General features: G+C 34.3%; 1 protein-coding gene across 1 annotated transcript in view; it reads left to right on the top strand.

The window, feature by feature from the left end:
• Nucleotides 1-27,906, top strand: part of LOC107446402 (limbic system-associated membrane protein-like) — a 46,075-nt gene that overhangs the window by 12,079 nt on the left and 6,090 nt on the right. The window contains exons 4-9 of the mRNA XM_043038677.2: nucleotides 2,426-2,565; nucleotides 3,811-3,961; nucleotides 7,616-7,918; nucleotides 18,402-18,523; nucleotides 23,045-23,222; nucleotides 25,824-25,907. Coding sequence (XP_042894611.1) covers nucleotides 2,426-2,565; nucleotides 3,811-3,961; nucleotides 7,616-7,918; nucleotides 18,402-18,523; nucleotides 23,045-23,222; nucleotides 25,824-25,907 — 978 coding nt within the window. The remainder of the gene's footprint in view (nucleotides 1-2,425; nucleotides 2,566-3,810; nucleotides 3,962-7,615; nucleotides 7,919-18,401; nucleotides 18,524-23,044; nucleotides 23,223-25,823; nucleotides 25,908-27,906) is intronic.

Below are 27,906 nucleotides of genomic sequence, written 5' to 3'. Positions count from 1 at the left end.
ATTGTTAGACACATACATATGCGCGTGCGTAGAACAATCTGGCCGGAACTAGCAATTAGAGAAGGTATTAGCTGGTGGAAAAAAAACAGAACAGTTTTTATTTGCTATTCATTGCATATAGAGAGTGAAAATCCAAATATCACACTAATATTATTAAGCTTCATCTTGAAAAATTAATTTAAAAGAGGTCATGCAAGATTTAGTGTAACAATTATGGTAGGCTAGAGCAGCGGCTCCCACCTTCTTTCTGTTAAAATACATGCCTTTAACAATGTTATTTTTCGAATCACATTTCTTTGTAATGGCAACATTGGTTTTTATCTAGCCATTCTGTTGTTGGCAACGGTTGTTGCAAGTTAGTTTGTTTACATTTTGCTATGCCGGTAACGGCATCTTTTCTCCTTTCTGTTAAATAAATATAGTATAATCTAGACCACAATACATTTCTGTAATGTTTTTAACTCAAATTTAACACTTTCAGCTAACGAACCCTAACTAATCGAACTTCTTCTGGTGAAACCCTGCGCGAGACTCAGCATATCATCAAAAGGGTTTTCATCAGAAACAAAAACAGTCGCAGGAGTAGGCAGACATTTAAATGAATAACCATCATATGTACCCATATCGGGATAATTCTGATTTTGTCACATTGATGGAGTGGAGGCTGAGGGTACATGTTGAAAAATATAAATCTAGGTGGCTGGGTGACCGTCCCATCACGGAAGTGTCTCGATATTTATACTCTATCCTATTTTAGCCATCTAATTTTGATTTTAAATGAGCTTGTTTCTTTAAAACTTAAATTTACGAGCAACCAGACTCACGCGTGTAGATCGAAGAGGCCAACAAACAGGTGCAAGGAGACTGACAGGCCAAGAAATCATATTGAACTATTACATTATATTGTGACACATTATCGATGCATGTGGTTTCAATAGCTTGCAGTTGTAAGCGAATTGTTCATTGAAACAACTGTCATTAAACTTGCTACACGAAGAAATGCATAAAGAAGAATGATATTTACTATGCATAGAGAAAAGCGCAAAAGATTAAATTTACAGAAAATTAGGGAGTATATACCTTGAGAAATCTTTACGAAAAATTGTTACCTCTGACAGAAATAGTAGCATTTATTCGTCTGAACGAGAGAAATTATATGGTATTTGTAGAGTATTATCACTGCATGTAATTGCCGTACCTCCAATCACCGGACGAGAAACCCGATTGGTGCCCCTGGAAAATATATTCCATCAATCAGGCTCGCATATTTCCAAAACAGCTATCAAACGAATGCATTGGGAATGGCCAGTTATGAATTTCAGCCATAAAAGTTTCAAGAATATGCCACAGTTTATTGAGAGTAGTAATTGGTGAGTAGTGGTAAGTCAGTCACTTGGCAACATTTTGCTACTCGTTTTCAATTGTTCATTCATCAGCAGAATGAGCTGCATGGAGAATGTAAAAGGAATGTATTGAGGAAGATCAAAGAATGCGAACAACATAAAGTATTACATTATCCATCTGAAAAGTAGCGTTAGAAAAGCCTCGAACATAGGACAGAGTTACGGATCTTAACAGGTCAGAAATATAATGGTTGACCTTTTAAATGCCAGGAGCTAGAGGTGACCAATTCACGTATCGAAGAGCAACCAATATAAACACAGTGGGTGATGTACCAATATGACAATGTCTAATGCAAGTCAACAACGTGTGTTCTCCATGATGGACGGTTCTGTATAGAGACCCTATCCCGCGACATTCGTCCATAAAGATTCGTGGGTCCATAAGCTTGTTTGTGACAGTAACAAAAATAGCAGAAACCAAGGTTGACGAGATTCCGGTCGATACTGCTGCAAATATTACCAAACTTTCTAGGCTCAATAATTTTGCCTTGTTAACGACTTATTTTCCAAACTCATAGTTAGTAATGTGGCTGTGCATGCCTTTGTGCCTATGCGAAAAAACTGGCTGTCCTCTGGATTATTATTTTTTCTTTGGGGGGGAGGCTGAATTATAGTACGAAGTTCCGAATCACCGTAATGTACCCATTTTCTGTGGACAGTTAAGGGATCTTCGCAAAAAAGCGAGCAGCCATTTTGCAGTACGACAAACCGCAATCCCGAATTCAAAAACTCACTCATGCTTTTAGGCACATTTTCTTCTTACACGAGGCATTACCGCAAGACCAAATTTATTCGAGGCATTATCCCAATTATCCCAAATTAGAACAAAGAAAAGTTCGAATGTAACTCTCCATTTTATCTTTCAATTCATGCAAACTTCAAAAGTATGGCATGCCTTCTTACTGGTGAAGCAGCTTTAATCGCCAGTAGTGTAATTCATAAATAATTTAAACTAATTGATAAAAGGATCGTCGATATTGGAATCTTTATTTTTAATAATATTCAGTGAATTTGTATTTTAGTTCCACCGTCCATATCGGCTGATCCCTCTCACGGAAAGGTGATCGAACAGAGGGGAAATCCCACGAAAATGATCTGCCATGCGAACGGGGTCCCCAAACCATCCATCACTTGGACCTACCAACTACCTAACGAAACTCACGTAAGTGATACACCTTCTTCACCTACCATTAATTGTCGCCGTGAATAATATTTTTAAAATAATCGAAACCTATTTTTTTGCTGAATGAAACTGAAAAGAGGAATAGAAGCGTGCAAATCTTACTTGCTAATCTACGCAATTCAAGTTGCTTGAAACGCTTTTAAGTTCTATTGAAGACATATAATTTTGCCTCGATAAACCACTTCGTACGATAATTTTCAATCATTAATGTGTGTAAGACTTTATTTATACTTAATTATCGTGACTCAGTATCAATACAAAACAATAAATTGATTCGCTGTTAAAATATATTTGATGAGAACAAATGCTGGCTCATGTATTTTTTGCTCCAATCAATTTAAGTGACACTTTAAAATGGCCTCTTTACAGAAGAGGTCAATATTGTTTTACTGTAAATAGTATTAATAAAGAAATTATTTAAAAAAAAAGATTTCATGATAATCACACGGCTCTTTCTTTTCTTTTCGATGAACAACTGGAAACATTTATAGTATGTCACGTCATAATGAATTACTAATTTGATTGCTTAACCTAATGTACGAAAGATGCAAATCGGAGGAAGATGCCTGACTGAGTGATAAACGCTTTGTAAGACTTCTCGTGGCATCTCCTGTAACTGTTGTGCAAACTAGGGGGGGGGGATTCCGTGGGTGGAGTGCCCACTACTGAATTTCAGAAACGTAATGGATTATCTCTCCGAAGCATCAGTCATCATTTTCAAAAGAGTCGCTTCAAACACATCTTTTTCGTGGCTGTATTTAAATGATAAGAAAACCAGTTTTCAAAATATAAATTATTTTGATTTCTTCTACGTGTATGATGTGCTTGAAAAAAAGTGGTTTTCCTTCAATATACAACTAAGGAACTAACGGTGAATGCTGATAGAATATTAGTATGGCAGATAACTTTTGATTAGATCTCCTCTTTGCCCAACAGTTTACACCAATACTTAATTATAATCTTTAAACATTTTTTATCTAGTGTAATTGCTTCAATACATTGACAAAAACAATTGAATGAACAAAAAATTTCACGTAGGAAATATATTTTTTTCTGTAAGCTAGCTGCTCTCTACTTTATACTATGATCCAAAAATCCTTGAATCCATAGATTAAAAGTGAACTTAATAATTTTATTGAAAGGGAATATAAGTTGTGGCGCTTTAAAAAGGTTCTTTCGATTAAGTGGTACGTGACGATTGAAAAAAGGTTATTCTTTAAACAGGTGACGTCTTTACCGAGTGGTGTCCACCAAGTAGACGAGTCTCAGTTGCAAGTAGCATCAGTGGACAGTCATCAGGCTGGGCATTATCGATGTACAGCCGATAACGAAATAGGTCATCCGGCAATAGCTGATTTCAATCTGACAGTACTGTGTGAGTATAACGTGCTTTGAATGTCATTCTTGTATTTAAGTCTAAAACACTTTCCCACACATTTAAATAGTCTTCAATATATGAAGTGAGCCTACTAGAATCAAACACGGACTAACCGCCTTTGGTGACCATAAAAACTAAAGCATCTTGAAACATGAATAACAAAAATTAAGCCTTCCGAACGAACTAATTATCATTCATGAATGATTGTTTTCGGGAACTAGAATTATTCCTTGAACACCCCACTGTCTAAACTCCAGAACCACAATACAAACAATTCTTGATTAAGAGAAACACACAGACATACACTTCTTTTTATTATCATAGACTAGCTGAATATCCATTCTTCGTACGGATTAAAATAATAATAAAAGGAAGAGTTTGTGTGCTTGTGTGTGACACTCTTATAATCTCAGAACCATTTGAGCTAAAGTTTTAAAATTTCGGCAGTAGGTAAAGGGGGTAATTTTAGCCCCCGATTCTAAAAGAAAAAGAAAAAAAATCGTTCTAAAACTTAAATTCGATCGTTCAGAAGAGACCTTTGAAAAATGGAATTTTTTGATTGGTTGCCATTGTTTCCAAGTCAATCACCCGTTAATAAATTCCATGATTATGTTTACATTTTAATAACATCAATGATGTTTTCTAGCTTATAGCTTTCATTAATAAAGAAAAGAAGTTCATTTCATGTTCTTTAATAGTTAAATATATTTTTTTCTTTGTTATGTCAGAGGAAATTAAGTGGAAGTCACCAAACTAGTATTTCTTAAGAAAGCAAGTGTTCATTTTGCTTATGGATGGTTGACCATGTAAAGTTAGGCCCACATGGCCCGAGGGGTTAAAATTCGTCGTAAGACTTCCGGGTAACTACTTCCGAATAATGTATAAGCCTAAGCTTGAAAAAACGTACCGTCCAGTAATATACCTGTACTTGTAGTGTTTTCAATATAACACGTTCTTACAATTCAACTTTCAACGAAACAAACAAACGAATTCGGAAGTCTCCACAAGCTTGCAATGATGCTACCCAAAAAATTACAAATGGTGCTATTTTACACAAATATAGCCAAATAAGGGATACATTCAAACCGTGGCTAACTTTACAATGCTGTGATATTAATTTTGTTAAATTTGTTTTAGGCTCACAACGTGTTAGAATTTATTAATTACAGGAAACTCTTATGAATGGTAAAATTACGCGTAACACGAATCACAATATTATAACTTCCTAGAACATTGACCTTGTTCACACATTGTCTCATAAGTATAACATAAGCGGACGGATGCAACGGAAGTTTTCTAAATTTCTTCCGGTTTTAGGAAGGTAGTTACTAACATTTCTCCGATAATTTAGCTTATCAGTTCATAATTTTTTTTTCTTTTCAATTACCGTTGATTTTAAATAATTTAGTTTGACAAGACTTAAAAGAATAACTATATACAAAATAACGAAATGGTTTCAGATGTATATTTGATGACGTAATTCGTCTATATACTGCCAAGTTTTTAGTGGTTTATTCTTTCAAAACAGAAATTAACTGAATTCAATATCATTTGACATGATGCTCTTACCCGAGGCCAACTCATAAACGTCAAAATTTACCATACTATTCGTTCGTTCGCAATTTTTCGTTTTTCTTCAAAATAAATTATTCCCATTTCTCTGTAAATTTTGCTTTTAGTACAAAGCTTTTTTATCGTTTAATTAGTAACTACGTCCAAAATTAATTAGGCATCGTTGGCATTAATAGCAGCACGGCAATTTTTATGCTTCTCCTAAATAAATTTATGTAATTCTTCTATTAATTACGCTTTTTAGTAAATAATTTAATTTTTTTTAATTCAATAGTAATTATTTACGAAATTTTTCAAACATCATTGGCGTCAAAAATTGTATGGAGTGTTCTTTAAACGAATCCATACTATTTCTTCATAAATTTTGCTTTTCAGCACATATATTATTTTTTACTTTCTTTATCGTTAGTTTTAAATTATTAAATTTTATAGAAACACATTTTAAATGCTGAGCTACGGATGGTTGATTGAATTTCCACTAGTGATGTTTAATTATTCTTAGTAATAGGGTCTCGCAGTGGACTGATCGTTAAGACACGGTTCCCAGAAGATCACCAAAGTCAAGCATCACTGACTGCGGACAGTGTGCGGGTGGGAAACCACTTGGATCGGTCTACGTAGGGACCGAGGCTGTGCGGTAAGGGTCCTCGTTAAACTGTTCTACCGTAAAGTGCTCGCGTGCAGGTCGTTGGGCTACCGAAGCGGGGGGGGGGGACATTCCCTCTGCAGAGAATCAAAATTGTGATGGCTTGTCTTCGGATCATCCTCGGGGATGTTTCCCACACCGTCGCCAATAGCCCATTGTGCAGCTCTAGTGCGACGTAAATTGACTACAACAATCTTAGTAATAGGTATTAATTGAAACAAAAACAAAAAATTATAGATACTAAAGAACAAAATTAATGGATAAATGATACCTACTGATACATTTCGTTTAGGAGAAAAGTAAAATTTCGCCATACTATTTTTGAAGCCAATGATGCTTAATTAGCTTTAGTAATAGATACTAATAGAAATTCAAGAAAACTGTTTACTTTTTAGTAGCAAAATTAATAAAGCGATTATACTAATTCGCAAAGGAATAACGTACAAAAATGACTATGCCACGATTGCCGCCAATGATACTTATTTGATTTTGTTAATAGGCACTACTGGTATTATAGTAATTAATACAGTTTTAATAACTACCAAATATATTAATATAGATACAATTAGTATATTTGGCACCGAATTAAATTTCACCAATACTGTGCATCTTTAATATAAATAGTGTGGAAATAGATTTTCCAGTTGAATTGCTTGAATGTGGAAAACTTTCTTATCGTGATTTGGCCATAGTATCATACGAAATGATACGGAATGCAGTTAATTTTTATTTGATGGGATCAACTACTGAAAATGTGTATTGTTTATTTTAATAACGTAAAGCCACTGGTAAGAACAAAAAATAATCATGAATTAAAAAAAGAACTAATTGTGTTAGTATACGTCTTTTAGTTCAGCTCATGATTTTTTTGTGTTGTTTAGCGCAGATTTATTACCTTTTTTCATCCTCTCCGATGAACGAGTATTCAGTTAGTTCTAAATCTCCATTTATGAACCTTACGCAGCGTAAAACATGCATAAAATTGAAAAGCAATATGAAGTTGAGAAAAAAAAATTAAAAAAAAAAAACGTTTGTTGTTTCTTTTGGTGGTTTTATGTTATAAGGTTAAGAGAAGTTCCAAGTCATCAAAGTTAAATAAAAATCAACTATACATTCAGTCCCGAAAATAATGCCATTGATTGCGAATAACGGATGATGATAGTCAAGAAAAGCAATTTCCCCGATAAATTTGCAAACCTTATTAGATTTTATTATTGCCCATTACATCGATATGACGAGAAATTACTTAAATTTATTGAAAGACATTTCAAAAGCGTAACTATAAACAGAACAAATACGTGGTTTCAGATAGTTTTCTAACTATATACACATTATCCTCAATTATTTGCTGTTCACCCATCTCATATGGTTCACATGTGCATTTAAAACCGGGAATGAACTATCTCGTGATGTAAGAGATAAAACCATTGCAGATGCTCCAGAAGTGGTTGTTCGGCCGGACTGGATTCATGGCGATGAAGGGGCCACAGTTGAACTTGTTTGCACCTGCAGGTCAGCGCCCCTCTCTCAACTGGTGTGGATGAAAGGGGACCCGAAACACGAGAGATACCTGCACACGGATGATGACAGAATAAAAATTCGAGAAAAAATGACACTTCCTACCATGGCTGAATCTTGGTTAAAAATTCAGCGCATGCGCAGGGAGGATTTAGGATCTTACACATGCTTAGGAAAGAACGCCGTTGGACAAGTCTGGAAGACAGTGGAAATTTCAGGTACATTTTTGGCTTGTTTCTAATTCAATCTTATCTATTTCAGGTTGAGTGCAATAAATCAGAATTTCTTCAGTAAATTATAACCAGGTTTTGAAGATAATTTGAAGTTAATTGTTCCAAATATAAAAAATACTATTAGGTGTGTGTTTTTGAAACATAGCATAAATGTCAGCCATAGAATTTTTTTAAATTTGTATTACTGACGAAACATAAAGGTTGTATCGTTTGTCATATGTTTGCTTCAGTAAATGGATATATTTATATTTTCAGGCCAGGTCGGCTAAACGGTGATTGCCGATAGGGTCGGCGGGCTAAGGGACGGGAAGAAAAAATTTATAATTTGACACATCGCGAAAAAAATTTTATACATATTTAGTTATCTTATACAATACTTGTTGACATAAAAATTAGCACATCTAGAGAGAGTTGTCGGAAAGGAACGCAGCTTAACACACGTAAGTACAAAGTTGATATATGTAAGCAATTAAAAAATCAAAGCAAAATATCATTTATTGCAGGAAAAAATATATAAATGAATGGAGGTTATAGTGGGACCACCTCTAGTGCGAATGCAGGATGTGATGCAGTTGGGGAATGAGACGTAGTAATTTCTTATATTGTCGTTCTATAGTTGCTGTAAAAACACTGCTAAATCGACTAAACTCAGGTGCTGCCCAACTTGCCGTCCCAAGTGGCCCTAGATATGATAGTTTTGATGACGAATCTAGGGATCAAGCAAGCCAGGAAAGGGTGGTAATGTTACGATTGGCGATCGAAATGGGCTGCAGGTGGCGTAGAGCAGAACTCTTTTCCTATGGCAACACTTCACATGCTTTCCCCATTAGCGTGTGGAAAGTCATAGAGGAAGGAAGTACGTTAGTTTCTCTCTTGATTTTCATATAGATTAAAATCTTTTAACTTGAAAAACTATATGGAACTGAAAACTACATTAAACATAGTTCTAAAGAAAAGTATCACGGAAATTTTTAAAAATATTTTTATTAAGTAAAAAGGAAAAATATTAAGAAAAGAGAAATATCGTAGTACATTCCTACATAACTGAAAAGAGGAGGAGAGGGAAGGGAGATAAGGAGGGATTTTGTTCAAAAATGACTCCTGAGAACCCTGCCATAAGTGGCAACACATGTGGCTAAAGGATGTTACGAACGTATCGCTGGGCTAACACGTTGCCATGGGCCAATATTAGGGGTGATCGCACACAATAGCACCCCATCACACCAACTATAGAAGTTGTATGTTGCTGTACAGCATAGGCAGGATCGATACCAATCTACTGTTATTCCCGTTTGCAGTGATGTCGGTCTTGACGGGACTGACAACCGAATGGAACCTTGGAACTAAGACGTTTTCAGTGAGGAATCCGGATTTAATTTGGGCAGTGATGACCATCCTATACGACTGTGGACACCCCGCTTCAATCCTGCCTACACTGTCTTTACTGTTATGTTTGAAAATGAATAATGCATCGTACTTCGTGCGAATTTCGAGTCAGTTTTGAAGCAATTAAATAATTTATAATCACGTTTCAATACAAAGCAAAACTAATGACAATAAAATCATTACAAAAACAAACAAGGAGAAAAATTATTTCCATCTTAATTGAAACTTCAAATTAGTATTAGAGTTATTAAAGTTTGATGTATTTAATATAATCTCAAGAAAGTAACGAAATGTTGTTTTGATTTTTCGATAGATACACAATCAAATATTCTGCTTTTGATGAGAACAAAAACTGGATTATTTTAATTAGATGGTCAGATGTTAAAACATATAAGAACTAATATCGGGAATTCTTCCAATAGATTTCTCAACATTCCGTAATACATTAATTAATTTTTGCGGTGAAGAAAATTTTGAAACAAAATTTTAATCAAAAAAATTNCTAACGAAACTCACGTAAGTGATACACCTTCTTCACCTACCATAAATTGTTGCCATGAATAATATTTTTAAAATAATCGAAGCCTATTTTTTGTTGTTGAATGAAACTGAAAGGAGGAATAGATGCGTGCAAATCTTAATTGCTAATCTACACAATTCAAGTTGTTTGAGTCCCGCAGTGGACTGGTCATTAAGACACGTTTCCCAGCAGATCACCGAAGTCAAGCATCACTGGTTGCGGTCAGTGTGCGTAAGGACGGAGGGTGTGCGGTATTGGTCCTCGTTAAACTGTTCTACCGTAAAGTGCTCGACTTCGCGTGCAGGTCGTTGGGCTACCGAAGCTGGGGTGCCATCCCCTCTGCAGAGGATCAAAATTTCGATGGCTTGTCTTCGGATCATCCTCAGGGATGTTTCCCAGACCGTCGCCAATAGCCCATTGTGAAGCTCTAGTGTGACTTAAATTAACTACAACAACAACAGCAAGTTGATGATATTAATGTTGCCTCGATAAACCACTTCGTGCGTTAATTTTTAATCATTAATGTGTGTAAGGCTTTATTTATACTTAATTATTGTGACTTAATATCAATGCAAAGCAGTAAATTGATTGACTGTTAAAATATATTTGATGAGAACAAATGCTGGTTTATGTATTTTATACTCCAATCAATTTAAGTGACACTTTAAAATGGCATAAAAAAAAACTTTTATGATAATCACACGATTCTTTCTTTTCTTTTCGATTAACAACTGGAAACATTTATAGTATGTCACGTCATAATGAAATATTAATTTGATTCCTTAGCCTAATGTACGAAATATGGAAATCGGAGGAAGATGCCTGACTGAGTGATAAACGCTTCGTAAGACTTCTCGCGGCATCACCAGTAACTGCTATGCAAACTAAGGGGAGGAATACCATGGGCGGAGTGCCCACTACTGGATATTAGAAACGTAATGGATTATCTCAACACCACATTTTTCCGAAGCATCAATCATCATTTTCGAATGAGTCGCTTCAAACATTTCTTTTTCGTGGCTGTATTGAAAAAATAAGAAAATCAGTTTTTAAAATATAAATTATTTTGATTTCCTCCAAGTACATGATGTGCTTGAAAATAAGTGGTTTTTCTTCCAATATACAACAAAGGAATTAATGGTGTATGATGACAGAATATTAGCATAGAAAATAACTGTTGATGAGATCTCCTCTTTGCCCAAAAGCTTTTACCAATGCTTAGTTATAATCTTTAAACATCTTTTATCTCGTGTAAACGCTTCAATATATTCACTAAAATAATTGAAGGAACAAAAAATTTTAGGTTGGAAATATAATTTTTTCTATAATAGCGAAACTATTACAATAAACTACTAAACACGTTCCCCTCAAATTCCTATAATGGATGATACAGCCCAAACCTCTAGTGGTTCCACACTAGTAGTGAATTATTATGCACAATCTAGCTGCTCTCTACTTTATACTATGATCCAAATACTACGCATTAGCCTTGAATCTATATATTCAAAGAGAACTTAATTATTTTTTTGAAAGGGATTGTAAGTTATTACGTTTTACATTTTGAAAGGGATCATTCGATTAAGTGGTATATGACGATAAAAAAAAGTTATTCCTTAAACAGGTGACGTCTTTACCGAGTGGTGTCCACCAAGTAGACGAGTCTCAGTTGCAAGTAGCATCAGTGGACAGTCATCAGGCTGGGCATTATCGATGTACAGCCGATAACGAAATAGGTCATCCGGCCATAGCTGATTTCAATCTGACAGTACTGTGTGAGTATAACTTGCTTTGAATGTCATTCTTGTATTTAAGTCTAAAGCACTTTCCCGCACATTTAAATAGTCTTCAATATATGAAGTGAGCCTACTGGAATCAAATACTGACAAACCGCCTTTGGTGACCATAAAAACTAAAGCATCTCGAAGCATGAATAACAAAAATCAAGCCTTCCAAACGAACTTATTATGATTTTTGGATGATTGTTTTCGAGAACTAGAATTCTTCCGTGAACACCCCGCTGTCTAAACTCCAGAAGCACAATACAAACAATTCTAGATTATAAGAGAAACGCACAGACAAATATTTCTTTTTATTATCATAGACTAGCTGAATATCCATTCTTCGTACGGATTAAAAAAAATAATAAAAGGAAGAGTTTGTGTGCGTGTGTGTGACACTCTTATAATCTCAGAACCATTTCAGCTAACGTTTTAAAATTTCGGCAGTGGGTAATGGGGGCAATTTCAGCCCCCGATCTTAAAAGAAAAAGAAAAGAAATCGTTCTAAAATTTCAATTAGATCGTTCAGGAGAGACCTTTGAAAAATGGAATTTTTTCGTTGGCTGCCATTGTTTCCATGTCAATTAGCCATTGATATTTCCATGATTATCTTCACATTTTAAAAATTACATTTAGTTCTGCGCATGATTTTGTAGTGTTGTTTAGCACTGATTTATTTTACTTTTTTTCATCATCTACGAAGAACGGGCATTCAGTTAGTTATAAATCTGTATTATATGAATATTACGCAACCTAAAACATGCACAAAATTGAAAGGTGACATAATCTGAGACAGTTGAAAAAAATATAAAGTTAAAAAAACTTTTATAACCGTTTGTTTTATTTTTATTTTATAACCGTCGTTGAACAGCGGACCCAATTTTTGGGTTTACGACTCCTAATGTTCAACTACGTAGCCTTGTAATTTAAAACCCAATCCAGAAGACAAGGGAACTTCTGGATCAAGTATTGGGAGAAATTTGCTTTCGCGAAAGACTTTTTTTTATAAAACTAACCCTCATTTGCATTACATGGAGAGGGAGACCACGAGAACCTCTCACTGTTAGCTTGATGACAAGTAGCCTCTAACTCATAATCCGTCTACCACTGAGGATATTTCACGTCAGCACTGTGGTCAGTGCAAGCCGGATGCGGAATTCGTATCGACCAGTCATCGCCGGGATTCAAACCCGGTTCACCTCATTGGAAAGGAAACGCTCTATCCCCTGATCCATCGTGTCTCTATAACCGTTTGTTCTTTATTTCGGTGGTTTTGTGTTATAAGATTACGAGAGGAAGCTCAAGTCATCAAAATTAAATAAAAAATCATCTATACATTCAGCTCCGAAAATAATGCCATTGATTACGAATCGATAGTCAAGGCATTCAGCAATCAAGCAATTTTCCTGATAAATTTGCAAAACTTATTTGATTTCATTATTGTCCGTAATATCGACATAACAGACAATTACCTAAACTACTGAAAAACATTTCAAAAGCGTAACTATAAACAAAACGTGGTTTCAGATAGTTTTCTAGCTATATATACATTCATCCCACGTTCATTGTCCTGAATTACTTGCTGTTTCCCCATCTCATATGGGTCACACGTGCAATTAAAACCGAGCACGATATTTTACAGTATTACTTGATGTAAGAGATAAATGAATGACCATTACAGATGCTCCGGAAGTTGTTGTTCGGCCGGACTGGATTCATGGCGATGAAGGAGCCACAGTTGAACTTGTTTGCACCTGCAGGTCAGCGCCCCTCTCTCAGTTAGTGTGGATGAGAGGGGATCCGAAACACGAGAGATACCTGCACACAGATGATGACAGAATAAAAATTAGAGAAAAAATGACACTTCCTACTATGGCTGAATCTTTGTTAAAAATTCAGCGCATGCGCAGGGAGGATTTGGGATCCTACACATGCTTAGGAAAGAATGCCGTTGGACAAGTCTGGAAGGCAGTGGAAATTTCAGGTACATTTTTGCAAAACTTATTCTTGTTTCTAATTCAATTTTACTTATTTTTGGTTGAACATAAGAAGCTAGTGCAATAAATCAGAATTTTTTTTCGGTAAATTATAACAGGTTTGAAGATAATTTTATGTTTACTGTTCCAAATGTAAAAAATATTTTTAGGTGTATTTTTGAAACATAGCATGAATGTCAGCCATGGATTTTTTTAAAATGCGTATTACTGATGTTGTATCGTTTGTCATATGTTTGCTCAGTAAATGGATATATTTATATTTACTCAGGCCAGGTTGGCTAATCGGTGATTGCTGATAGGGCCACTGAACTAAGGATCGGGAAGAAAAAATTAATAATTTTGCGGGGAAAAATTTTTACACCTCTTTAATTCCCTTGTAGCAGTACTCATTGACATAAAAATTAGCGCATCTAGAAAGAGTAGTCGGAAAGGAACGAAACTTTACAGACGCAAGTACAACATCGATATATGAACGCGATTAAAAAATCAAAGCAAAAAAATCATTTATAACAGAAAAAAACACATAAATGAATGGAGGTTTTAGTGGGACCACCTCCTGTGCGAATGCAAGATGCAATGTGGTTGGAGAATGAGACATACTAGTTTCTTATGATGTCATGCGGTATCTCGTTCCATAGTTGCTGTAAAAACACTACTAAATCGACTAAACTCTTGCCGTTCCAAGTGGCCCTTGATATGCTCATTTTGATAACAAATCTAGGGGTCAAGCAGGCTAGGGAAAGGTGGTAATGTGGCGGAGGAATTATAGTGGTGCTGCGTATGATGATCGAGCATTATCCTGTTCAAAAATGGCTCATGAGAGCCCTGCCATTCGTAGCAGCACATGTGACTGAAAGATGTCACAAACGTTCAGCTGGGCTAACATGGTGCCTTGGGTCAATATTAGGGGTGATATTGTGACTTATGCGATAGCACCCAATCGCACTAAGCTGCTGTACATTGTAGTCAGGATCTATATCAACCTACAGTTGCTCCCTTTTGCAGTGATATCGCTCTCGACGAGGTCGGACTGTAACCGAATGAAACCTTGGAACTAAGACATTTTCAGTGAGGAATCCAGATTTATTTTGTGCAGTGATCAACGTGTACGAGTGTGGAGATCCCGTAGTGAATGCATCAATCCTGCCTACGCTGTCTTTTACTTTTATGTTTGCAAATGAATGAAATAAATGTAGAAATTTCGAATCAGTTTTAAAGCAATTAAGTAGTTTATAATCACGTTTCAATACAAAGTAAAACAAATCGTAATTAAATCATTACAAATGCAAACAAGGGGGGGGGGAATTTTGATCCTAATTAAAATTTCAAACTATTATTAGAGTTATTAAATTTTTATGTATTTAATATAATCTCAAAAAAGTAACAAAATGTTTTTTTGTTGTTTTTTTATATAGATATACAATCAAATATTCTGCTTTCGATGAAGAAAAAAAAGTGGATTATTTTAATTAGGCGGTCGAATGTTAAAACTTATATGAACTAATATCGAGAATTCTTCCTTTGGATTTCTCAACAATCCATAATATATTAATTAACTTTTGCGGAGAAGAAAATTTTGAAACAGAATTTTAATCAAGGAAAATTAGAAGGAAAAAAAAAGAGATTGAGATCATTGCATTGAAAGAAGCGATTAGTTTGATCAATTCTTGCAGTTTTAATTAAGAAGCGATCTGCAATATCTTCAAAAGTTCTTACTGATATTTTCAAGAAGTTAATGTAATTGAAGCCACTAAGAGTACACTATTTTTAAGAATCAAGGAAAAATTATTTTGGTAATCAAGCTATTTAATTTAGATTATTCAAACACACGATTTCTATAGAATCATAGTAGACCACTTTTACGAAAAGCAGCTATCTGTTTTCCTGATTCAACACGATTTTGAATCATTGATGAAAAGTGTGAAAATATCAACCCCCTGTTACCCGTCAGCTTTAAACAATTGAAAAAAAAGGTGATTTTTACTTATAGGTAGTTACAAAAAAGTAAACTCGTTAAATAAGATGAAATATTTTTTTTTTAAAAGTTCAACTAAATTTTAAATTTCATTAAATTTTTAATATTTACTTTAGTTATTACATTAAAATTAATTTCAATTCTTTTTATTAATTATTATTTTTTATAATTTTTATTTTTTAAAATTAATTTCATTTAAGATATTCTTTCCATTTTGGTCAAGACCACAAGACTGAAATTATGAGAAAGGCTATAAAACTGCTCAAAATATTTCCTAAACATATATATATATANATGTAACGTCTCGAGTTATTTGACGTAAAACATGTATATATATATATATATATATATATATATATATAAAATCATGCTCGATAAAAAGATAAGAAAAAATAATAATCAGTGAGGCGAACTAGTTCATAAAATATTCATCATTATCACTTCTCGTATTTCAACAACAAGGTGACTACCTGGTCACTCAATACACATATTTGCGATGGAGGCCTTCTGCTGCAATACGATCCAAGTAACACTCTGAAGATCAGGAATCAAAGGTATATTGATTCCCATTACCTTTAAATGAGTCTACTCTCTGTCTCCTCTGAAACTACCAAAAAAAATTGGGGGCGGATCATGATTTTTTCCCACAGGAATGTGTTTTGTTTTTTTTACTCTTGCGATTCGAACAAGGAAGGTGACGTATCAGATGAATCTAGATAGCATAAAAAATTACTTAGGACACTCATACAGTTTAAATGTATGTAATTAAACGTTAAAGAAAAGGCCTTACAAATAAACGACTTTATGGACAGGCTTGTATGAATCAGAAATAATTCATTTAAGTTCAATTATTAATTTTAAACTTTCGATGGAAAGGCCTACTATTATAATATACCTACTCCGTCGATTGAACTTCGATTCGTTTAACTCAATCGAAAGTAATAATATTTTCTTTTTTACTTCTTCCTCTGAGAGGAAAAATTAATCCTCTATTATGAATAAGAATGGTGTAGTAGAACACTGAATACTTGATTTTCTCAAACAAATTATCATCTCAGATTGTAAATGTACTATTTTTTAGAAAAATTTGCGCAATTAAAAAGCAAATGGGATGTCAATAATGTTAATTTTAAAAATCGCATCTAATATTACAGCTGGAACAATGAATGGAAATGTTTATTTATTTTTGTTATCATTTTTAAAGTATGAATGTTTTCTTGTTATTTGTTTATTAAAAAAAACTGCACAACTTAAAAAAAACTCAATCAACAAAAATACATTTAAAATTTTGATTTACACTACACGTTTTATGCTATAATCTATCTAAATTGTAGTCACAGTAAGAAATATTTCGAAAAACGTTATTTTCAGAAAAAAAATAAGCATTGGGAAAAAAATCGTGGAAATGAAACGTCCCTTTAAGATTCACAACGTAAAACCGACACACTGATGTGTTGTTCTCTTTAAGAATTAAACCAATTTAACAAACCATCATTCCATTCAGGCCGTTTAGCCCAGATTTAATGTCATTAATTAAATCTACAAGATATTTAAAAAATACTGTATGTACGAAGATTAATTTGAAGTGTGTGGAAAGGAATTCTTAAAATTTTATATTTTTTTAGTTATATCTCCCATAATAGTACATTATCATTTGCTAGTTTCCTTTGGCGACCAGCTTGGTTACCTTTTAAAATTATGTTGTACAACATAAAAACTTTATTGGCAACCAATGCACATCACAATTGTATTTAAATACTCTTCAATACCTCCTCCAATCCTAATACAGTAATTACAATAGTTTTAAAAAATATATATTAGCCAAACTTTTCACCATCTAGCTGTTGTCCTCGGCTTTGCGTCCGCGGAAGTATTTTGTTTTCAACCATTCTCAAAAGATGCCTTCGGTATTGCCTTAATTATTAAAGTATTGAATTTTATTAATTACTTAAAGTCCACCCAGCAGTCATTAAATCACACAAACCACTACAAATATCAAAATTCAGGGGCTCTAACGTGATATATTGCTTCCTCGCTCACCCCTCGAGCTTTAAGAGGACGCTATATCACGCGAGAAACTTTTTATAGCAAATTCTGCTTCACCTCCCTTTAAAATTTAAAATATAGATAAAATTAGCTCAGGCAAACCTAGAGTAAGATATAAAGTTTTAAATGTTCAAATATTTGTGTAAAATTTCAAAATACAAGCAAATCACTGGAAAATCTTCCCCATTGAGTTTTTCTCTCATTATTTGTTTTCATTTTGATGATTTAAACTTTTCTTTTCAGTATCCACCAACACAGTGGTTATGAATGTGCTTTTATTTCTTTTATAAATTTTAAGTTAAAGATATAATGAACTGGGTAATAAAGTATAATCCCCCCCCCCCAAAAAATAAAATTCAGAAAGTATCCCCCATAAAAAAGATTTAAAAATCTAGTCCACGAAACTAAAAATTTCCGTTCCCGCAAATTAAACTACTAGATGTAAATGCGTTTCTCTTAGTTGTGATCTAAAGTTGTATATTGATGATTATATACACTAGTGAAAACAATTTAAGGGGATAATAGTTTTTTGTTTTTTGTCAATGAAAAAACTAACAAAGTAAATAGAACCAAACTTGTCCAAAATATCATTCGATATGAGAAAATAAAAATTGGCACAATCTGTGTAGGAGAAACGATAAATCAGTATTTCATAGTTACTAACTTTTAAAGGCATTAAGTTCTGTAAACCACTATAATTATCTGTCATTGCTTATTTTAAAGAAAAGAAGAAAAAAAGGGGAGAATTTATTTGTGGTTATTATAGGTTTGGCGGAGCCCATCCAGATTCGAGGCACAGCTTCAGGTGAAGATAGCTTCTTACTATTGTGGACAGCCAAGTCTTACAGCCCTATAATCGAGTACCAAATGAAGATTAGAAAATACAAGGTATTTCTATCCTTCTTCTCATCTCTCATAACAGAAAACCTTTATGTACTCTCTTTCATAACAGCAATTTTTACGCTATTAGCAATATCTATGATTTGTAAGCAGGGACCGATCAAGACAAATTCAGGCCCAAGGCCCGCCAAATTCTCCGGCCCACTTACAAAATATTTTGAAATTAAATTACTGAAGTTTTCGTAATATTTTGAGTAATTAGTCCTAACAATAGAAAAGAATCTATTAAACTGCATGATTCAAGATAAACATTCTAAGAAATTTTGAAAGCAGGCAATTGAAGATTATTTTTCTACGATAAAGTTTACGTATCTATAATTAAAGTAGTTTGATGACCGCAAACAATTGAAATCAGTGATTTTTGCTAAAAGTCACTGATTAGCTGAATTATTTTTTTATTGTAAGTAGTAATTATTTTATATTTAGTACTTAAACCAACATAAAGCTATCCCACTTCTCATTTGATATTTTACTAATCTTTGAGGCCCCTTCAGAAATTATGGGCCCTAGGTTCATGCCTATTTGGCCTAGGCCAGCGATTCTCAACCTGTGGGGCGCGCCCTCTAGGGGGGCGCGAGCACACTAGTGGGGTGGCGCGAGAATATCTAAGAGAAAATATAACTTGAAAAAATTGATTTACTGGCTGAAAGGAAAGCGCACATGCACATAGAAAAATTTTTTTGGACATATTTAATAACTTATTAAAGTAAAAAAACAACAACTTATTAAATCAAAATTTAAGGTGGGTAGTCAAAGGTGACTTTGCTTTGAGGATTTTTCCAAATTTTCTGGTCAAGTCAGAGAAGCTGAAATTTTTTTGTAACGTCTTACACCTATCTCTAATACATATCACGTATACTTTTAGTTGTAAAATAAAATTTCATTTATTTTATAGTACAATTTCAAAATTATACCTTCTGCGCCTAACTTCCTTCTACTCCTCTGTGCTTTCTTCACCACTTCTGCGGTTTCCCACTGGTTCCAAAGGTGGGCAATATATTGAAATCACTTTTTCACTTACTCAAATTGTCTTTAGAAAAGACACTCGGACTGGCAAACGTCTTTTAAAAAGACACTTTAAGTGTCTTGCTGGTAGGGACAACTTTCGCGACTTTAAAAAAGATATTTGTTTTTGGAGTGCATTATTTTTTTTATGTATCATTTACATTGATAGCTCATGTGTGACGTCATTATCGATTCTTTTGAAGAAATCAAGAGGACCATTAGAATAAAGAATTAATCAAGAATTAATTAGTTAATTCTTTCAAAAGAGTTAACTGACCATAACTAGTTAGTAAGAGTTGACTTACCATACTAAAGTTAACTAACCTAACCCATAACTAGTATAAAAATACTCAAATTTACAAGAAAATACCAGAATCTACCACAAAAACACCAATAACTACCACAAAAATACCAAATGATACCCGAAAAAATACTTTCAAAATGCAAACAAAACAAAAAACTTGAAACAAAATATCGCAAAATATACTAAAATGCAGAGAACGTCAAAACATTATTCCAATTCAGCCACGTGCACCTCAGACACAAGGTTTACAATGCAGTAGAGCTATCTTGTGATTCAAAATTAAATTAATTCTATATTTGAGGGGTGGACTACGTTAGGAGCACTGCAAACTTTGGCTCACCCATCTTACTTAATCAAAACATATTAAATTAAAAACAAATTTAATAATTATTAGTGACTTCCAGTCTTTCAAGTTTTTCGAAGGAAGGCTTAATATCAGAAATAGCCTCTCTCAGTTCTGTTTCTATATTTTGCCGAGATCTATATTTTGTCTTCAAAGAAGCCACAACAGAAAATACAGTTTCACAAAGGTAGGATGTAGAAAATGGTAATAGAATGCGAAATGCCCTTATTTTTCATGTAGAAAAATCATCCTCTACTTCTGCCCAAAATTCAAACAGTGATTTATTACTAAATTGTCTTTTGGTTTCACCACTTGCCTTGAATGCTATGAATTTTTCTTCCTCATCAATTGACAGTCCTTCGGGAGTCTTATGAAATGAATTCACTCGTAACTTGCTATCAGTCAGCCGTCAGCAAGAAAACACTTGTTTTAATTATTTGCCATCATGTCTAAATGATTTTCAATGGTTACAAAAACAACTTTTACATGCTCTTTTTCAGCCTTATAAGTTCTAATACAATCATCTACATATGCAAACATTGTTAGGTTTTTTTGCTTTAAATTTCTGCCCCACAATTCCAATTTTCTACAAAAAGCATCCAAAGTATCCAACATATGTGAATTTGCTCATTGGAGTTGAAGATTCAGGTTATTTAATTTCTCAAATATGGCGACCAAGTAGCTCAATTTAATCACAAATAAACCATCACGAAAATTCTCGGCTTTCGGTCTGTTTTCTTCTTCTAGGAAAATTGGTAATTCATAAATACGTTGCAAAAATTTCTCACTTGATAAACATCTTGCCTCGCAATTAAATAGTAACACTGAATGTACTGGACCCATGTCTTTAAAAAGTACGGAAAAGATTCTCGATTTCAGGGATCTCATTTCAAAATAATTTACTACGGTTACAACCGTAGTTAAAACAATATTTAAACCAGGACTCATTTGTTTCGAAGCCAAAACTTCTCTGTGGATCATGAAATTTGTCCAGACGAATTGAAGAGATTTTTATTTTACCAGTGCTTGTATACTTTCTAATCTTACGGACAATGAGCGAGCACCATCAGTGTATATTCCGACGCAATTTTTCCATTATATGTTTGCCTCGTTCATAAAATCATTTAAAATAGCATATAATGCGAGCGCTGTTGTTTTGATTTCTATTGGTTTGTTCTATTGATTAGTTCTTCTACTACTGACATATTAACACAAAATCGAACATAAGCAATTAAATGAGCATCTTTATTACTATCTGTTGCTTCCTCAAGCTGTATTGAAAACAATTTGTCACGCAACTTCGAGAAAACCTGACACTGTACATATTCAGCTATATCGCCAATTCGACGAGCAACAGTATCATTTAAAAGAGGTATGGAGTGCAAGTGTTTTGAAAAATTATCTCCAAACGTAATTTCTACAATCTCAATTGCTGCTGGCTTTTACTTTTTTTTTGTTTTGGCAGTTAGTTAAAAATAATTTTAAGACAGAATCCTATTTACTCAATATACATTATTGTTGTATACATTTTATTACAAGCGGGGGGCGTGATGAAAATTATGATTGAAAACTGGGCCGTGAATACTGAAAGGTTGAGAAACGCTTGCCTAGGCTATAATCAGGCCCTGTTTGTAGGTCTCTGTACTAATAACGACATAAATCATTAAACTTACTTTATTTTAACGTTACTAGAGTAAGGTCTCTAAAATTAAATATTTTAATCAAATACTTTGTAAGCCGTAGTTGTTGTTTTTTTCTTTGACAAATTACTTTTCTTTTTTATTTCATTGATGAAAATGACAGCACGTGTACCCCATTTGAAAAACATAATGTTGTAAAAAAGGCAAATAGGTATAAATTGGCTCTAATATACATTTTTGTTATTATTATTAGTTTAGAGCATTTCGTTTGCTTCAGAAAATCTTTTGTACTCAGGTATAATTAATTTCAAATTATACACGGTGTTTATAAAGTCCCGGGCCCATTTTGATGCTTAATAACTCATAAAGATAGATTAACATTAATAACATAAATGGTTAGATAGACTCAAAAAGTTTCATGATCCTTGTCAATGAACTTCCACGTGTGCCCCCTTCGTCACACGGAGAATATCAAGTCGATAGTCAATTTCACGCCAGGTAGCGGCAAGCATGTCGGCATCCACAGAGGCTATTGNTAAACGCCTCGATAGAGCCGTCTATTTATTCGGATCCATCCGCCGTTCAGAGGGCGCTGTTCAGCATACGCATGCGCTACGGATCTGAAATTCTAATCATTTGCATATTATGCTCTACTTTGCATTTCCTGAAAATTTCAGTTCACTCGCGTAAGTCCTTCATGGTGTTGCAATTTTCACAAACATGAGTTTAAATCCCCAAAGAAAAAAGTCCAGCGGCGTTATATAAAGTGATCTGGGTAGCCAAGGAATTGGACCTACTCGCCCAATCCATCTTCCTGGAAAATGGTCATTAAAAGAACTACGAACGATGATACCCCATTGAGGTGGTGCACCATCTTGTTGCAAAAAGATATGTGGCTGAAACTCTTCTAGTTGTGGAAGTGCGAAGTTTTCTAACATGTCTAAGTATACGACTGATGAGACTGTCTTTTCTGTTAAAAAGAAAGCTACCTGGTGTGAAATTGACTATCGACTTGATATTCTCCGAGCGACGAAGGGGACACACGTGGAAGTTCATTGACAAGGGTCATGAAACTTTTTGAGTCTATCTAACCATTTATGTTATTAATTTTAAGCTATCTTTATTATTTTATGAGTTATTAAACATCAAAACGCGTCCGGGACTTTATAAATACCCTGTATTTTAAGAGGATACGTATAATTAATTTGTGTGTTCAGGACGGAGATGGTTGGACGGACGTCATGATCCCAGTGGATGGAGATGCCCACAGCATATTCTATTCTCAGTCCTACAATGTGACGGGACTGGTACCAGATCAGCGTTACGAAGTCGTACTGCAAGCTCACAACGACTTCGGATGGAACAGGCCGTCCGAATCCCTCTTCTTCGGATCAGGTATTACTTCTTTCTTTTCTTTAAATAAATAAAAAATCTGTGATGGGCACCTCTGAATCCGAGTTTTTATAAGAACAGTATAGACTAACAACGCAACACAGAAGACAGGAACTAAAGTATGTCACCTTTGTGGAAGGTGAAATTAACCTGTGTTTGTATTCATCAAAGCAGAGGAAAACCTCTAAACCCTCTTGTGATTAGCACTACGGCAACTCATAGAACGAATGGGGTATACCTTATGTTCACTGTGACTAGGGTGAGATTCAAAAATAGAAAGAAAAACAAGTTAAGAAAGAAATCTATGTATAAATCTATTATGTAAGCTTTAAAAAGATTTTGATTTAATTATAATAAAATATTTGAGTTCAAGTGAACCCAAGTGACTCACAAAGATATTTACACTTATAGCCCAAATGATTACGAACGCATTGATAAAATGATGATACAATAAAATAGTGATGGGGATATAGGAAATTTTACCACGGGTTTCAAATCAAAATTCGCTTCGGTGAGTCATCTACCTGGTCTATATTGATAGAAACAACAATAATGTTGATTTACCGTTGGAACGAACACCGTTGGAATCTGTATCCATAAGAGCTGCGTAAATTGAACGGCGAATCTAAACAGTCTCTTGTATCATTTTGGTTTAACCCCGTATTCTTGACAGAAAAACATTCCAACTTAAAATTAAATATTTTGTTCATTCCATGCATGATGTTATTTACTGCAATTCTTGTCAAAAATAAACATAACTCTGCAATTCCACTATCTCTTTGATTCCTTTTTTTCTTCATAGAATGCGCATTAAACATGGCAATTGTTTTTTGAAGGATCATTTTAGGACCTACTTTAATATTAGACCATTTTCTTTTAATTCCTTATTATTATCCGAGAAAAGGACAGTATCATCAGCAAAGCAAACAGAAATTAGTTATTCTCCATGTAATCTAATGCTATTCCGTTTATATTACTTACTACGTCTTCTCATTTTGTAACAAAAATATGTATTAGGTTCGCAACTAACTTCACGCGGATTTTATTTAATTATTGAAAAATTTAACACAAATTATTTTTTCAAAATGCTTATTAGGACATTACCAAAATACCAGATTACGAAAAACAATAAAGTAGGGAATATCGCTAAAGAATATACCCGGTTCCTTTCCCTTCAAAATCCTTAATCTAAGAAATACTGGTCACTGAACCACATACCCCTTTCCCGACATTAATGACTCGACCAATAACATGAAAGTTGGAATAATCCATAATCCAACCAGTATCCGAACACTACTTAACATGAAAATGGCCATAAAATAAAGAACAAAAATGGAAATAGAAAGCAATGATAAACATGACAGCGTCATTAGCGAGGCATTACCATCCCGTCAGTGCAGGCTGGAGCAATTTTTGCGATTGGTGGTGAAATACCACAAACAACCATACCCTAAAAAGCTCCGGTAAGCAAGAAACCAAAAGAGTCAAATGAAAATTACATACTAAGATCTTGAAGATCAAAATAAAAGTACTTATATTCGACTTAAGCGAAATCCCATACTTTCTGGTGAGATTCAAATGTCGCAGGTTCGAGTATTAAATTAGTTTTTATGCCAAAATGGAAAATTACAAATCTACGAATTAAATATCTGAAGTTGCATATGAGAAGATATTGCGGCGAAAGACTGACGCGAGAGCCTTTTCTAACATCACGCCCTGCTCCTCTCCTGCGCTCGTGACCCTTATTAGTTGGCTTCTAGACAACTGGAAAACTGTAGCTTGGTCAGATGAGTAAAACTTTTAGCTGGTCTGAACTGATAGGAGAGTGCGAGAATGGCTCACAGTCACACCCACGTAAGTTATGGACCCAAGTAGTCAACAAGGCAATTTGGTGATCGCTCCGTAATGGTGTTTTTTTTTTTCGTGGCATGGAATGCGTCCTGTGGTCCAATGGCACCGATCATTGACTCTAAATTGTCTTGTTCAGCTATTTAGGGACCACTTGCAGCCAATTATGAACGTCATGTACCCAAACAACGAACGAGTTTTTATGAATGACAATGTGCCATCCCGTCACCAGCCCTTAATTTTTCGTGAATGGTTTGAAGAACATTCTGGAAAATTCCAGCGAATGATTTGGCAACCTAGGCATGAATCTTATCGAACATTTATGTGATATAATTGAGAGGTCAATTCGGGCACAAAATCTTGCCACCGCAACACTTTCGTAATTATAGGTAATCTATTTAGGCTGCATGGTTGAATATCCCTGCAAGAGGCTTCCAAGTACTTATTGAGTACTTGCCACATCGAGTTGCGCTGCATTTCTCAGAGCTAGGGAAGGTCCGACTCGATATTTAGAGGTATCCCATGACTTTTGTCACCTCAATGTATATATTAATCTTAGAAAATTTTCCGGGGATGCTTTTTTGCTAAAGAAAGTTTAATTTTTCTCCCTCGAGGTCTTCACAAGCTCACGATGTCAAAATTAACAAAAAAAGGAGAGAAGATATTGCCAGATAGAAATATTTCCATTTATATTGCATGTTTTTTTTAAATCATATTTTTCTTCCTATCTTTATATATACCTATTAAAACTTGCAGGTGAAGAGACATTTGAAGAGCCAGACACACAAAATGTAATCTTTCCAACATCTTCGAACTATGATACTGCTTTGGACGTTACAAGTAAGAAACCCTCAGAAGTTTCGTTTGATTTTTTCCCCCTGCATTTTCCCTTTCATCTCACCGATGGACATGAATTTTATTTTGTGTCAAAACTTAAAATGATAAAAAGAACAGAGAAATGAAGAGCTTGAGTAAAATGCTACTCATGTAACATGAAGAATGAAAAATGTGATCATTGTTTTAAGATTCATTGTCAAACATTCGTTGTGTGTACTTCCAATATACAGACACGACGCTGATCATCCAACGCTTAGCAACGAAATCACGTGATACTGAGTTATGTAGATGGGATCGTGTTGTTCCGAGCTGCATTGCATCCGATCCGGTATGCATGAAAAACGTTCCTCTTAATCCGTCATTCAGTCGTAATACGCAGATTCATTTTTTTTCCCTTTGTATCCCCTCCTCAATGCCACCTGGCTACTCCTTCAATTTGCCTTTTTACTTAATGCCCTGAGTTCAGAGGCCAAAAATAGTAGAACTAAATGTGAATCCGCGAATCGTGACTAAACAGATTGCTAATCTATACACCAAATAAAATAGAGAATTTGTGTGTTATTTTCTTATTAGTTTAGCGGAAGTCCTTGTTTTAAATTAAACTAGAGACGATTCAGTTTTGTAAAATATTTTAACGATAGCATCCTTGATCTTTGCTAGCTTATAGCTCTAATCAAAAAAGTTGTTTATTGTGCGCTCTGTAATACTTAATTATTTGATTTAATATTTATTCAACATGCCAGGTTGTCTGGATGATCAACGCAATCATTGTAGCATAGGCGGACTACGTGACCAAATTAATATCTTTAAGTTTATTTTAAACCACGCGTTTATTTTATTTATAGTTTTGCTTTTAAAACTTCCTACTATAAAGCTTGATAATTTTAAATCGACGGTTATCAAATAGAAAAAAAGTTTTGTACTGAAAATCAAAATTGATGGAGAAATGGTACTAATTGATGAGGATAAATGTAAATAAATGCCAATATTAGTATTGATACCATTGATAATTAATTTCGGAAATAGTTAAATATTGAAGTAAAATAATAGGCAATATGCACGAAACAAAATTATTGAAAAAATAGTACTAATTCGTTTAAGAAAGAGTACAAAAATTTCAATCTATTATTGACGTTAATGCTGCTTAAATAATTTTGGTAATAGGTACTAAATAAAATTTTAAAAAAATGCTCAAAAGAGAGTCATAATGACTCTTATTACTTAATGCACTTTTTCCTCTGAACGCATTAAGCGTTCAGGGGATACAGCACACCTTCCAATGATGTGATCCGGGTTCGGATCCTAGTGATAGCTGGTTGATATGAATTTCGGATTTTGGTGCTCGCACAGACCACGGTGCAGACGTAAAATATCCTTAGTGGTATGTGGGTTAGACTTCCCTTGCCGCCTGGCTAATCGTGTGAGGTTTTCGGGGAAGAAGGTTTTCCTCTCCATTTAATGTAAGTTCCATCATAAAGCACACCACGGAAACAACTTTCTTTCAATACTTGATCCAAGAGTTCCATTGTATTCTGGATTGGGCTCCAAACTACAAGGTTGCAGAGTTAAGCACTGGTAGTCGTAAACTCAAAATTGGGTCTGATGTTAAGCGACGGTTATAAGATAAAATTTACTAACGAAGCAAAATGAAAGGATAAATGTACTTATTCGTTATGTGGAGGTGTCTGTCGTCCCAAATTATTGTGCCAATGCGTGCCCCACTGCCAGGTTTTCGCATCGTTTGTTTCACCTATATTCATTTCTTCAAAACACGCATGACTGTTGCGGCATTACACAGCATGCGGACTACAATTTCTCAAAGCGAAAATCCACCCTCTCGAATAAAGACGATGCGGCCACTATATATATATATAGATATATAGATATATAGATATATAGATATATAGATATATAGATATATAGATATATAGATAGATAGATAGATATATAGATAGATAGATAGATAGATAGATAGATAGATAGATAGATAGATAGATAGATA

Source organism: Parasteatoda tepidariorum, chromosome 1 (assembly GCF_043381705.1).
Source record: "Parasteatoda tepidariorum isolate YZ-2023 chromosome 1, CAS_Ptep_4.0, whole genome shotgun sequence".
Classification (NCBI taxonomy): domain Eukaryota; kingdom Metazoa; phylum Arthropoda; class Arachnida; order Araneae; family Theridiidae; genus Parasteatoda; species Parasteatoda tepidariorum.
This window is presented reverse-complemented; position numbering and strand designations above follow the sequence as displayed.